This window comes from Symphalangus syndactylus, chromosome 21, assembly GCF_028878055.3.
Source record: "Symphalangus syndactylus isolate Jambi chromosome 21, NHGRI_mSymSyn1-v2.1_pri, whole genome shotgun sequence".
Classification (NCBI taxonomy): Eukaryota; Metazoa; Chordata; class Mammalia; order Primates; family Hylobatidae; genus Symphalangus; species Symphalangus syndactylus.
In genome coordinates this window covers 36357083-36371957 of record NC_072443.2, presented here as the reverse complement: position 1 = coordinate 36371957, position 14875 = coordinate 36357083, and the positions used below count along the sequence as shown (strand labels likewise).

The window sequence follows — 14875 nt, the reverse complement described above, 5'->3', positions numbered from 1 at the left end:
AATACTCAAATGAAATTAAAATATATGTTCACACAAAACCTTGTGCATGAATGTTTATCACAGCACTATTCACAATAGCCAAAAGGTAGAAACAACCTAAATGTTCAGCTGATGAATGGATAAAGGAAATGTAGTTTATCCACACATGGAATATTATTCAGTCATGAAAAGGAATGAAGTACTAACGTATCTACAACATTGATGAACCTCAGAAGCATTATGCTAAGTAAAAGAAGATATACACAAAAGGTTACGTACAATGTGATTCTGTTTATATGAAATATCCAAAATAGGCAAATCCATAGAGACAGAAAGTAGATTGGTGGTTGCCAGGGGCTGAAGAAATGAAGAATGTGGCATCTACTTAATAGGTAGAGGGTTTCCTTTTGGGGTGATGAATATGTTCTGAATCTAGATTGTAGTCATGTTTGCACAACGTTGTGAATATCTTAAATGCCATTTAATTGTACATTTTAAATGATTAAATTGGTAATTTTTATATGTATTTTACCACAATAAAAATATATTTGGATCAAAGAAGAGCGCCATTTAATTATAAGAAATAAGGTGGATCTTCTTTTGTTGCTCATAAATTGACCTCAACGTTACTAGGAAGGAGAAATTTCAAAAGAGGGTTATTGCAATAGCAGCATGGCTGAACTCTAGATGCAGCCTCATACAGTTTAGTTCCTTTATGGACATCATTCACTTGAATGCATACATTTTACAACTGTTCTTTTAAAAATTAATTTGTTACTTTATATGCTTACTTTTGAGTGTCTTTCAACTCCCTTAAAGTAGCCCAATGAAAGAATCCATTGAAATTCTTTTAAAATACTTTGTCAGTTTAAAATTTCTTACAGCAGCCCCATGAAAAAATGCATAGCACTTTAGTAGTAGCTACAACCCTCAATTATGAAATGTAGAAATGTAGAAGAAATCGATGGCAGAGTTAGGGACTCTGCTTTTGCAAATATAGTGTCAAGCTCGGTGCTAGTTACTTGTGACCATCCATGCACTGGCTTATAAACCTTTTCAGGATGGAGACTGTGTCTTAAACGTCTTTGCTCTGTATGATGGTTGGCAGGGTACCTGGCACATGGTAAGGGCTCACTAAATATTTCTTTGTAAATGAATTAAAGAATATAATATATGCAAAGCACAAAAATTGTCTTCATCAACCTGGAGAAGCCTATATTAAGGATGTATAGAATGAATACTTTCTGGAAAGAATTGCATTATTAATTCACATTAATGAGACAAAATATTTAATTTTTAACAAATACTATTTTTTAAACAGGCAAAATAAATTACAAAAATAAGGAAAATCTGCAAAATGTTAATTCTAGAATGATATATACTATGGAATTAGTAAGTGCTATTAGCTAATTTATATATTAACATAATGTATAATAAAATTAAATTTTGAGGCATTGAGTCCACCTTCCTTGGAAGAGAAGCCTTGTGTAATTTGGTCTTTCTTTATGGGAACTATTCTACTTCTATATGAGAGATGAATTTAGCCAAGGTCAGATGCAAGGTCAGAAGTTAATAATTAATTGTTATACAAAAGTCTATTACACAAAAGTAGCATTACAATTTTTGCTCTATCGCATATTTGGGTCATTCATGATGACTAAAGATAGTCTATAGTTTGTAAAGTGCATAAAGGTGCCTGTTCTAGGGATCAAGTTGGGGCTGAGATTAGGATCAACAATCTATCTATTTTGTGGAGGAAAGAACCCAACTTTAGGTGAAAGGGAATAACATTCCCTCCTAAATCCTGTGCCTTGGGGGGTTTTATGGAACAAAGTATGTGAAGTATGAAGTGGTGAAAGAGATAGTCTAAGAGCTAAATAGGAGACATGAAGGGCCTTGTCAGTTTCTTTTCGAACATTTCTACTCTCCTAGTTTCCTACTCACCTACCCTTCTTATCACTTCCTTCCTTATCAGTTTGTTAATTAATGCTCTTGATCCTCATGGAAAATCCCAGAGAATTTTCTCTGGCTTCCTACTCTTGTCTCTCCACAACATTCCACTCCGTGATGTGTTTCCTCCAATTGCTTCTATGAGCATCTCGTGCCATCATTATCTTCCTTCTAAATAATTCCAAATAATTCTGATTGGACTCTTTGTCTTTAGTATTTCCCCATTTTGGTCAATTTCAGCCAAATACACTTAGTTTACCTCACACACTTCCTTCATAACAACACTCTCTTGCATAGCATCCCCAGTGGTCACAATATTGGGCTCATCTTTGTTAACCAGCATTCAAAGTCTTCCACAATTTGATCCCACCACCTTTCTAGATTGTTTCTGGATTCTATACAGAGCCTCTCAATTGTAGCCTAACGGCCTTACTTGCCATAACCACATCTCCATCATTGCTTTGTGTATGCTGCTCTTGCCACTTGTAGAGCACCCATTCATCTGTCTCCACCTATGGAAATTCTACCCCTCCTTTCAATCTCAGCTCATTTTCCAAGTTCTTTAGGAAGCCTTTCATGATCACCTGAGGGGAAGGGATCACTCCTTTTCACCAATTTTTATGCCATTTAAGGTCTGTCCCTCTCATTTATCATTTCCTTTCACTGTAGTAATGTGTGGAAATGTCTTTTAGGTCCCATGAAAGATTATAAAGTCCTGGAAGGCCGGAATTTGTGTAATATTTCCTTTATTTTTTTCTACTTCCTTCACAAAAGGTAAATCGTTTAGGAATTAACTTTAATTTAAACTCTGTGCGGATTTAAAACTAATTTAATCTAGGTGTGCATTTTTCTTTAGTAAAGTGGTGAAAACAAAAATAACAGGAAGGGTCAAACAAAAATTCCTTTTCCTTCTGAACCTGGAAGTGCTCAGTGAACTAAGTATAAGGTGAGGAGAAAAATATATTTTGGAAATATGTTTAAGGACCATGCTTTTCATAAAGAAATTTTGGAGGTCTGATAAAAAATATTTTATTTTTTTCTGTGAAATGTATTTCCGAAGTGATTTTGGACATTTTCTTATTTTTATAAGTGACTCTCTTTTGCTGTTTATGTTCAAGTTAAAAGTTCATGTAAGAACAGGACTGTGACAGAGTTGGGGCTTAGATGCTCTTAGGAAAGCACTATTCTCCCAGAATGAAGAAAAGCACCTTGCAAAACAAGCCAAAGTCCTAGGGGAAAAGTTGACAGGGCTGGGGAATAGTCCTTGAAACATCCATTGGCCTGCCACTTCACCCTTCCCAAACTTCCCTTGGTCTGTTTCTGATTCCGAACTTCCCCAAGGCTGGGCGTGGTGGCTCACACCTGTAATCCTAGCACTTTGGGAGGCAGAGACGGACAAATCACTTGAGGTCAGGGGTTCGAGATCAGCCTGGTCAACATGGTGAAACCCTATCTCTACTAAAAATACAAAAAATTAGCTGGGCACGGTGGGAGGCGCCTATACTCCCAACTACTCAGGAGGCTGAAGCAGGAGAATCACTTGAACCCAGGAGGTGGAGGCTGCAGTGAACCGACATTGCACCACTGCACTCCAGCCTGGGTGATAGAGCGAGACTCCGTCTCAAAAAAAAAAAAAGAAAAGAGAACTTCCCCAAAATGTGATCATTATCTGTGGCAGGAAAGTGGGTGTGGAGTGAGAGGGCAGGAAGTCCTTGTGGGTTTCCACCCTGATTTGGAGCACCTGCTGAATGTGCCTCTTGTTATTCCAGGTGCCAGAGATATCATTGTGCAGGCTATACTGTGTCCTTATGCTTAAGGAATGGGGAAGAGGAGATCAAAGCAGACAGATGAAGATTGTGTTGTATTTAGTCTTTCAGTGAGCTTCAAAATAAGCCCAGATATTTACTTTGTGTCAATGATCTTGGGATGATGTTCCACAAATTGTGCTTACTGATCTTGAGATAGATTGTTGGACTCTCTGGCAGTGTGCAAACACTGGAATCCTCCCCAAGGCTAGCTCTGGTTTTGGATACACGTGAGTGTACACCCTCATCATTTTCTCAATCAATTTCAGTTATTTATCTTGTTTCTCTATTTCAGAACAAACTCAAAATAAGTTAGGGGGAGTTTTGAGTTTGTTCTGAAATAGAGAAACAGTTTGTTCTGAATTAGTTTTATTTGATCAAACTAATCAAGTAAAATTAAGGAAATTAGTTTTTTTTTTTTTGGTGGTTAAAGAAATAACAGAAGTTGGATCTTCTTGATCCAGCAGATTTGTTTGTATTAGGGTATCTGTTGTAGAAACCTTAGTCCCTATTGCTATCCAAGACCCTCCCCTAGACAGCTGTTTCTGGCACTCCTGGCAGTGGTTTGGCTGCTCGCTAACCTAAACAGCAGCTGCAGCGTCAATAGACAACATTTGTTACCACTCTGAATAACCAAACCACTTTTTGTGCAACTTCAGTTGCCTCTAATCATTTTTACCCCAAACCCAAGCATCTAGCCAAACCAAATAACATTATAATAGAATAGAATTTTTTTTTTTTTTTTTTTTGAGATGGAGTCTTACTCTGTCACCCAGGCTGAGTGCAGTGGTACCACCTCGGTTCACTGAAGTCTCCACCTACTGAGTTCAAGCGATTCTGCTGTCTCAGCCTCCCATGTACCTGGGATTACAGGTGCACACCACGCCCAGCTAGTTTTTGTATTTTTAGGAGAGATGGGGTTTCACCATTTTGGCCATGCTGGTCTCGAACTCCTGACCTCAAGTAATCCACCTGCCTCGGCCTCCCAAAGTGCTGAGATTACAGGTGTGAGCCACCAGGCCAGACCTTAAAATATCTTACTCCAGTATTTTTCATACTGTGTTAACAGTAACCCAAAATTTAAAAAAACAAAAAACAACAACAAAAAAAACTAGATCTTACATCACAACCCATAATGCACACAAATATAAAAAAATTTCATAAGGTCATACTTAACCATAAGACAGAGTTTCTCCATTGACATTTTGGTCTGGATAATGTTTTGTTGCACTAAGTGGGGGTTGCATACTGTATAGTGTAGGGTGTTTAGCAGAATCCCCGGCTTCTACTCACTGGTTGCCAGCCTCCTTCCCCCCACCTTGTTACAGCCAAAAATGTCTCCAGACATTGCCACATGTTCCCTGGAGCCAAAATTGTCCTGCTTGAGAACCACTGCTCTAGTGTGTATGATGCATTCTGATGATTTCTATCCTCTTCTGTTTCATTTTTTAAAATGTTATTTGTGACCTACTAAATTGTTTCACAACCTGCTAATGAGCTGTGAACAACTGCAGACAAACAGAACCTCAGTGCATATTAACATTGATCAATAGTAATGCGCATTAGCTGTGTGCCATGCAGAGCACTTTTGAGGATATCAAAAGTATTTGATATTTGGAGATTCTGATAAGTTATGAGACAAGGAAAGGACGTTGTGTTGAAGAAACTTGAATTTCATGTTACAAACATGTTGGCTTGAGTTCCCATTGCCACTCACTAGCTATCTGACTTGGAGCAATTCTCGGGACAAAATAAAGACAATGGTTTTCCTACTTAAGTGATGAATATGAGAGTTAGATACTGTAAATAGAAAGGCTTAATGAAGTACCTTCTGACAGCTATCATGAAGATTGTTCTGTGGAAGATTAACTCTATCAGAATAAAGAATTTCTGCAAAAGATAAATTATTGCAGAGCCACATCTGCTCAGCAAGAAAGCAAGAGGTGGCTGAGGGCACTGGGATTCTTGAGGAATGCCTCTGGGGAAATGGAGGCATTGGCCTGAAATCTCCTTCATTCAAGTTCTGACAATGCAGAGGGGTGCCGCTGATCCCAATATATCTCAGATTTCCTAACTCTCTTTAGCATTTACTAACATTCCAGATGTAAAAAGTGCCTCAGAACGACCCTCCAAGGACGAAATGGCAAGCAGACCATGGCTCCTGTATAGTTTACTTCCTTTGGGGGGATTGCCTCTACTCATCACTACCTGTTTCTGCCTGTTCTGCTGCCTGAGAAGGCACAAAGGTGGGTTCTGTTTTCCCTCCGCTCCCAGTACCACATATTTGGGGCCATTCTTATTTCTGGGGCTAAAGGATTTTTAGTTTCTTCCTGTTGTTTTCTTTCCCAATCCTGTAAACCACGGATAATGATTTCCTAGAAGACAACTCATACTTGTGCTAAAAAGCTAAATGGGTTAGTTGGGGCTCCCTTGAGTCATGAGAGAGGCATGCTCACCACAGCACAGTATTCCAGCTAGAGTTGTGGCGAGCATAGCACATTGCTGAGACTTCATCATTCTCTTTGCATCAATCTTAGGTTTGTGTGAGAAAGAGCTCTTCTAAACCTTAACAGGATTGGAAGTTGAAACAATCTCTCAGATCAAGATATCTGATTTATTTTGTATTATCCTCTTTTCACAGCCACACCACATCATGCCAGTCCCACACACACCCTTATCTAACTGAAGAGCCAATGTCCCCAGAGAAAATTAGTATGTCTGTACTTTCTGTTGCCATTATAAACATATGCTTGACCTGAATCCTTACCCAACAATAATGCATATGAAAAATGTGGGTTTGGCTATGATGGGAATGGTGTGATATTTTGAAAATAATTCCTTTCTACTTTGGCAAGAACTCCCTCAATGTCATGACCAAACATGTTAAGTAAGAGAGGAAAGCATAGAGAATTCTGATCTAGCTTTGGCCTGAACTACTTCAGTTTTCTCTTTCCTTTTTCTTCTCCTCCATCCTCTCCCATTCCTGTTTTAACAACACGAGCTACAGTGTAGCTATAGAAACTGAGCTAGATAGAGCAACCCTTATTCTGTGTGACACAGGAATAACCTTTGACTGGGCAAAAGTGCTTCTGGTATTTTGGAGTGAGAACTTCTGGAGTTCAGAACCTTCACTGGATTCTGAAGAATTCTCTCTTACCCCAATTCTTCATCTGCAACTCCATGGCTGTTTCTATGGCCTCTCTGTATCTTTCATCATCTTTCTTGAGACTGCTGGAACCTCTCTCAGAACTTCAGAAAAGGAATCAGGGATAAATCTTTTGATTTACCACATCCAAAGTGAACTAGGTAGCCGGAGATCTTGGCTACATAGGTGACAGGACAGCAGCGTTTCTGGCATTGAGTATGGAATGTCCCCAGAGCAAGGACTTCCAGTCTCTTCCAAGTGATATACTAGATCCCTCCCCTTCCTCTTAGATATGCCATGGGGCTATGTGGATTGAAAAGTGATAAACCAGAGAGAGAGCTGGTCAGTGTGAATTCTCACAAACAAGTGTGTGCTAGGCAAAGCAAATTAACAAGCCAAAACTAACAACACTATCCCTGGCATTCAACAGGATAAGCATGGGTGGCAAGGTGGTTTACTTCTGCTTTCTTTACTCCTTTTGATTACCTCTTTTTCTTTTTGTCTTCCAGGAAAGCAAAATGAACTCTCTGACACAGCAGGAAGGGAAATTACCCTGGTAAGCTTGATTTATCTGTTGAAACAAATGCAATTTGTATTATACTGCGTTTATTTATTTATTCAATGAATTTATATAACACCATGTGACAGGCATTATTGTATGTAATATATATATATCTTATATATATATGTAATATATATATAAGATATATATATATTACATACATAGACCCATTTTTAAAAATGTGAATTTTGCATTCTGCTCTCTATGCAGCAAAGACTCTTTAGGATTAACAAGTCTCATAATAAGTAGTTCTTTGGAAGTTCGTGGAAGGCAGTCTAGATCCAAGACAGAAAAGTCAGAGACTGAACCATACAAACTTGACTCTGCTCTTGCCTGTTACGTGGCTTCAGGCTATTCATTTATTTTTTATGTAAACACCTTAAGGTCTGTCTGGAAGCGAGTAGGGAGCTGATGAAAGAATGAACCCATAAATAACCTCATAAAATGATTAGATATCTTCATAACTAGCAGCAGCAAAATAGAGACATGATCTTTGGCTTAGTTATTACACAGAGGTCCCTGGCAATGTGTATGGGCTAATCAAGGAAGGGACCACTCAGACTAAAGGAAGGGAATTTTGGAGTCAATCTTTCCTACAAGGCTTGGAATGTAAATGTAGGCTTTTCTTTTGAGTTGAATGCTATGGAGATATTAGAACTAAAAAAGAATGCAAGATGAGGCAGTATATTTGTGGAAAAGCATTCTGAAGCTCTCTAATTAAAACTAAACAGTCATAAATGAGATACTGCAAAGGAACTTGATGTGTGTGTGTGTTTCAGTAAGGAAGAATAGTGATAAAGAGGTAGTAACCCTCTTAAAAATTCCACAAAAGACAAAATCGATACAGCCAATAATTCTATATATAATATTAAGTGGCATTCAACATTCCCCACCAAGCTGCTTAATTTTAAACCAAACCAAATACACTCAACTTGACAAACTTCTATTAAGTTTTCATGAGCATCAGTAGGCACTGTGTTGGGTGCTAAGGCTTTGTTCCCTCAAATAGGGAAATTTTCTTAAATATTATTTTCTTTCTATAGTAAATAACAATAATAATTTCACTTGATTACAATAAGGCCAGAGAGCTATGAAATTATTTAAGATAAAAATCTAAATAATTTACTGTGCAAGTAAAACCCAGGTTGGTTAAGCTGTGGACATTTTTCTTCCTGTGTAGGCTGGATAAATTATGATTTGAAGCTTAATTTAAAAGGGTATTTTCTGTATGTGTAATTGTTTGGGAAGTTTGTTTTAAAGTGTTTTTGCAGGCCGGGCGCGGTGGCTCACGCTTGTAATCCCAGCACTTTGGGAGGCCGAGGCGGGCGGATCATGAGGTCAGGAGATCGAGACCACGGTGAAACCCCGTCTCTACTAAAAATACAAAAAATTAGCCGGGCGTGGTGGCGGGCGCCTGTAGTCCCAGCTACTCGGAGAGGCTGAGGCAGGAGAATGGCGTGAACCCGGGAGGCGGAGCTTGCAGTGAGCCGAGATCGCGCCACTGCACTCCAGCCTGGGTGACAGAGCGAGACTCCGTCTCAAAAAAAAAAAAAAAAAAAATAAAGTGTTTTTGCTACTAACAGGAATTTGAAGATTTTTGCCCCATTTCAGTTGTCTAGCATTTCAGAAAATAATCAAAAGAATACCATATTAGATCCTTGGGGCTAAATATTTCTTAATATAAAACTAGTTTGGGAACTGTGGAGAAATCAAAGTACAGAAAGGAACTAGTATAAACATGACAGGAAAGGAACTGGTACAAACATAACAGGTACATATAAAAGCCAAAGCTCTGATCTTAATCCAAAACTGTCCTTTGAGGGTATAAAGTGCTTGCCTAATAAAAACCACTGAATTGTACACTTAAAAGGGTGAATTTTATGGCATGTGAATTATATCTAAACATATACTATAAATACAAATTTTAAAATGCTTTGTATACTGTAACCTGCCACAGGAATGTAAGGTGGGATTGCTGTTTCTGGCTTTATCGTCTCTATCCACCACATTGTGGTGCATTGGCTTTGTGACACCCAACCACTTTGACGGGGTGCCACAGCAGGGATGCTGCAGAGCACTATATTTTATTTTGCTCCATTCATTTTAACAAAATTTTTCATGGAAATGAGCCATTTCTTGGGATGAGAGACAGGTAACTGAATTGACAGGCTTAAACAGATTGAAAAGTATCACAGGATCCTTGTTGATATATTGAGGACTAAAGGCTATTTTTCAGTTCACTTGACAGTCTTCTTTAGTGTGCCACCTACTGACCTCAACCAGGCTCCTTCTAGTGGAGTTGGGAGTACTTTTTATCTTAGCCAAGCAACCTCCTCCCCTTTCAGTCGCTCAGCCTTACTGTTATTTCTGGGCAGCCACCACATCAGAGGGTGGCACTGTATCAGTAAGTATTACCTAGCTTCTCAGGGTAAAGCCAGACATGCTTGCATGATAGAGCTCTGCCAAGGAAATCTGCCATAGACATCCTACTGCACACATCACAATGAGGATGACAAAGGACCAGATAAAGTATGTAGACTTTCAAAGACTGTGGACCTGATACCTTAAAGGAGTTAGGCCAGATGTCAAGAGCATAAATTGATGGGCAAAACTTGAATTTAAAAAAACTGAAATAGCCCCTAGAATGAATACATCTTCTTTGTCAAGTGAACCTTTGTATAGGTAGCAGTGGCTAATAAATAACTGAAGAGTGAGAAAACATCAGGACTAATTTTACTTTTTGTTTTTACAAATTCACCTCTTTCTCAGAAGCTCTAAGATATTTGGCTATATTTGAAACGGTAAGAATTTTCTTGCCGGGAGCGGTGGCTCACGCCTATAATCCCAGCACTTTGGGAGGCCGAGGCGGGCGGATCACGAGGTCAGGAGATCGAGACCATTCTGGCTAACATGGTGAAACCCCGTCTCTACTAAAAATACAAAAACAATTAGCCGGGCGCGGTGGTGGGCGCCTGTAGTGCCAGCTACTCGGGAGGCTGAGGCAGGAGAATGGCGTGAAGCCGGGAGGCGGAGCTTGCGGTGAGCCGAGATCGCGCCACTGCACTCCAGCCTGGGCGACAGAGCAAGACTCCGTCTCAAAAAAAAAAAAAAAAAGAATTTTCTTTTGATAGGAATAGCAACTGGAATATTGTTTTAGAACTTTTTCTAAGCTTTATCTTTCCAAAACTGACATCAATTTTTTAATTTAAGATCTCAAATTGTAATAATATATCTTGGCTAACTCATAATATTTATTCTTTCTGCCCTCTTAGGGGTTATCTGTTCTGCTTTATCCTTAATCTTTTTATTCTAAACTGCATTAAATACTACTCATCATGTTATAAGCTGCCTGAAGTTTTCATAGGATATTTTTTGCTTTTTCCATCAATTTGGGCTATGCTTTTTAGCTTGAAGAGGGATTAAAAAATGTTCTGTGACCTCAAAAATGACCAGTAATAAAGCACAAAATAACTATTTAGGGGTGACATAGTGATTCTCAAGCCTTTCGTCCTTTAATAATTGAGATTTAGCTGAAAATGTAGATGTCAGCCGAGTATGTGAGGAACAGTAGATTATTTCTCACAATGGACATGACTCCATTTAAGCCTTTCATTCATAGTTTGCTAATGAATATGCACTACCATGGCCGTAAGTGTCACTTAAAACCATCTTTTTTTCTATTATAGGTTGATGCTCCCTTTAAGAGTGAGCAAACAGATGCAAGCACCAGGCAAAATTCCCAAGTACTGCTATCAGAAACTGGAATTTATGATAATGACCCTGACCTTTGTTTCAGGATGCAGGAAGGGTCTGAAGTTTATTCTAATCCATGCCTGGAAGAAAACAAACCGGGCATTGTTTATGCTTCCCTGAACCATTCTGTCATCGGACCGAACTCAAGACTGGCAAGAAATGTAAAAGAAGCACCAACAGAATATGCATCCATATGTGTGAGGAGTTAAGTCTGTTTCTGACTCCAGGGACCATTGAATGATCAGCATGTTGACATCATTGTCTGGGCCCGACAGGATGTCAAATAATATTTCTCAATTTGAGAATTTTTACTTTAGAAATGTTCATGTTAGTGCTTGGGTCTTAAGGGTCCATAGGACAAATGATTAAAATTTCTCTCAGAAACTTATTTGGGAGCTTTTTATATTATAGCCTTGAATAACAAAATCTCTCCAGAACTGATTGACATCATGAGTAGCAGAACAGTAGAACATTTAAACTTAGCTACATTTTACCCAATATACAAACTCGATCTTGCCTTTGAAGCTATTGGAAATACTTGTAGGGAAAAGAGGTTTGTGTTATCTGGATCAGTTCACTACACACTCTTGAAAACAAAATGTCCCAATTTGACTAACCAACCATAAATACAGTAATGATTGTATATTTCAAGTCAGTCTCCCATAATAAGAAATTTTTCCTGTGTCAGTCTAAGAATGATGTTTCTTAAATGCAAAGGAGAAATCATTTTAGGCTTGATGTAAGAAAATGAAAATAATAAATGGTGCAATAAAAATATAGAATATACCAATTGGATATAGGGTAGATGTTCCACATACCTGGCAAACAAATGCTTATATCTACTCTGTTAGATTGATAAGCAAATATAGGTATTAATGGAGCAGTCAACGTATAGCACATTTATGAGCAAAGTAGAGACTCACTGTTTGGGTCACATAGACTAATGGATAGGAATGTGACATAATGCTGCTGAATTAACATACTTACGGGCATCTGAATAGTTTAAAAGTTAGTCAGAATAGGTATCACTGGGCAAGTGAAGATAGCTCAAACTGCTTCATGCTTGACTTGATAGCAAGTTAAAGTGCAATTAATGGAATGGAGGAAAACCCAGAATATTTAATTGGTCTTTAGGGGTCAATTTGCTTTCATTCACCACATCTGCATCTTGCTGTTCTTCTTACTAAGGAATCAGGGCAAATCATCTGTAGTGACATATTTTAGTTTGCTAATCATTTATTTTAAAATACTGAGGTTGCAGCCACTTAAGAGTATAGCAAAAGATGGATTCAGATTTTTGGACTTTCCAAAGTACTTGAGTTAAACTATTTCAAAAATAGCCTATAATTTTATTCAACAGTTTGAGGCTATTAGAATTCTCAAGTGCTGCTACTGAATAATGTAATAGTCTTCATACAAAGTGGATAGCAAAGGTTAAAATCCATTTGAACAAATATGTGAGCTGAGCTGCTGCACAAATGAATGTGATCTGTGTGTGTGTGTGTGTGTGTGTGTTAGGTGGGGTGGGTAACAACAGAAATGGTGCACCAGAAACTGATCAAATTGACATTATATTTTCAGTTTGCTTATGAAGCTCAAAATACTAGAGTAAATAAGTCATTAAAGCAAATCATATGTGAAATTATGGAGTTTAGAGTACAAGTGGGGTATATATACAAAAAGACAAAACTGAGGTTTTGTGGTGGAGAGATTTTCTTAAGTAACACTGGCATTAAGTTTTAGCTCCTTAGATTTGGGGGTGCAGATATTCTTTTGAGTCACTGTTATTTTGCCAATTACATCTAGAATTTTAAGCAACCAGTTCGAGATAGGCTGCTTTAGCCAGGCTGCATTTGTGGACAACTTATGTAAGAAAGACATGTTAGAATAGCTGCTTGTGGTATTCTTAAAAATAGAAACAGGAAATATGGGGAGGATACATTTAGCTGTCCTCTTATCAGATGAACACACAAAGTTGAACAGTTCCTTGATGATTCTCTCAAACTTAAAAGCAAAATATTTCCGTCTTATTTAGAATATTCTTAGTACGTCTTATAGTAAAGATAATGCTGATAATGATTTCATCTCTAAGATATATTAATATATTTGTACTGTTTGCCAAAATCACAAATCAATTATGTTTTTATTCCTTTTCAAAATGGTGTCAGAGACATACATGCATTTTCCCAAATGAATCTATTTCACTATTATTTACATGGCTTATTTCATTAATTTATAGATGGTTTGAGAAAAAGAATATGTAGATAATTTAATGGTTTTTCACAAATTTTAAGCTTGTTGATTGTGCTAATAAGAAGGTAAAGTTATTAAAACTTATTTGAAATTAATTTGGCATCTGCTTTTGTACCCCAAAATGTGTGGACATGAATATTGATTCTTAAACCCCCTGACAAATAAAAGCGACCCGAATAACTTGCTAAACTGCAGACTATTAACTTGCAGCACTAAGAAATTCTGATTCAGGAGGTCTAGAAAATGGCTCTTTAACAGACATCTTTAAAAGACATGCCAACCAATTTTAATATGTTTCCCAGTGTCTACAATTTGAGAAACCTAGTAGAGGCTAGGTTTGGTATATGTGGTTTATTTGATCAGTTTTGTGCACCAACCAAAACTATCTAGTCCCCAGAATGAATTCTCTGGCGTGATCATATCTATTTTGCTAAATATATAAACTTTTTTCAGAGCACTTTTAGGTTCAGCAAAGCTAAGCAGAGAGCATTGAGAGTTTCTATACCGTCTTCCCCCACACATGCAGTTTCTCCCATCATCAACATCCTGTACTTCAGTGGTGCATTTGTTATAATCAGTAACTAGAATTGACATGTCATTATCAACCAAAGTTCATGGGTTACGTGAGGGCTCACACTTGCAGTTCTTTGGGTTTTGACATGTATAATGACATGTATCCACCATTATAGTGATTTACAGAATAGTTTCACTGTCCTAAAAACCTCTGGCTCTACTCATTTATCTCTCCCTCCAAGTCCCTGACAACCACTGCCTCTATTGCTTTGCCTTTTCCAGAGTGCCATACAGTTGGAGTCATGCCCCATGTAGCCTTTTCAGATTTGCTTCTTTCACTTAGTAATATGCATTTAAGTTTCCCCCATGTCTTATCATGGCTTGATAGTTCATTTCTTTTTAATGGTGAATAATATTCCATTGTCAGAATGTATCACAGTTTATTTATCTGTTCATCTACTGAAGGACATTTTTGTTGCTTCCAAGTTTTGACAATTATGAATAAAATTGCTCTAAACATTTGTGTGCAGGGTTTTAGAAAAACTTCAATTTGAAATTCAGGGGTACATGGGCAGGTTTGTTATAAGGTAAACCAGTGTCATGGAAAGTTTGCTGTACAGATTATTTTATCACCCAAGTATTAAGCCTGTTAGTACCCATTAGTTATTTTATCTGATCTTCTCCCTCCTCCCACTCTCCACCCTCCAGTGGGACTTAATGTCTGTTGTTCCCCTCTATGTTTCCATGTGTTCTCATCATTTAGCTCCCACTTATAAGTGAGAACATGCAATATTAGTTTGCTAAGGGTAATGGCTTCTAGTTCCATCCATGTTCCTGAAAAGGACATGATCCATCTTTTTCATGGCTGCATAGTGTTTCATGGTGTATATGTACCACATTTTCTTTATCCAGTCT

At 37.9% G+C, this 14875-nt stretch overlaps 1 protein-coding gene across 3 annotated transcripts in view; it reads left to right on the top strand.

Moving 5' to 3' along the window:
• Positions 1-13636, top strand: part of BTLA (B and T lymphocyte associated) — a 37285-nt gene extending 23649 nt beyond the window's left edge. For 2 of the 3 annotated variants that reach the window (XM_055259848.2, XM_055259847.2), the window contains 3 exons: positions 5837-5980; positions 7389-7435; positions 11128-13636. In XM_055259848.2, the coding sequence (XP_055115823.2) occupies positions 5837-5980; positions 7389-7435; positions 11128-11403 (467 nt within the window). In that variant the 3' untranslated portion in view covers positions 11404-13636. The remainder of the gene's footprint in view (positions 1-5836; positions 5981-7388; positions 7436-11127) is intronic. The other variant, XM_063630076.1, reaches the window with a different exon arrangement.
• Positions 13637-14875: the final 1239 nt, after the last annotated feature.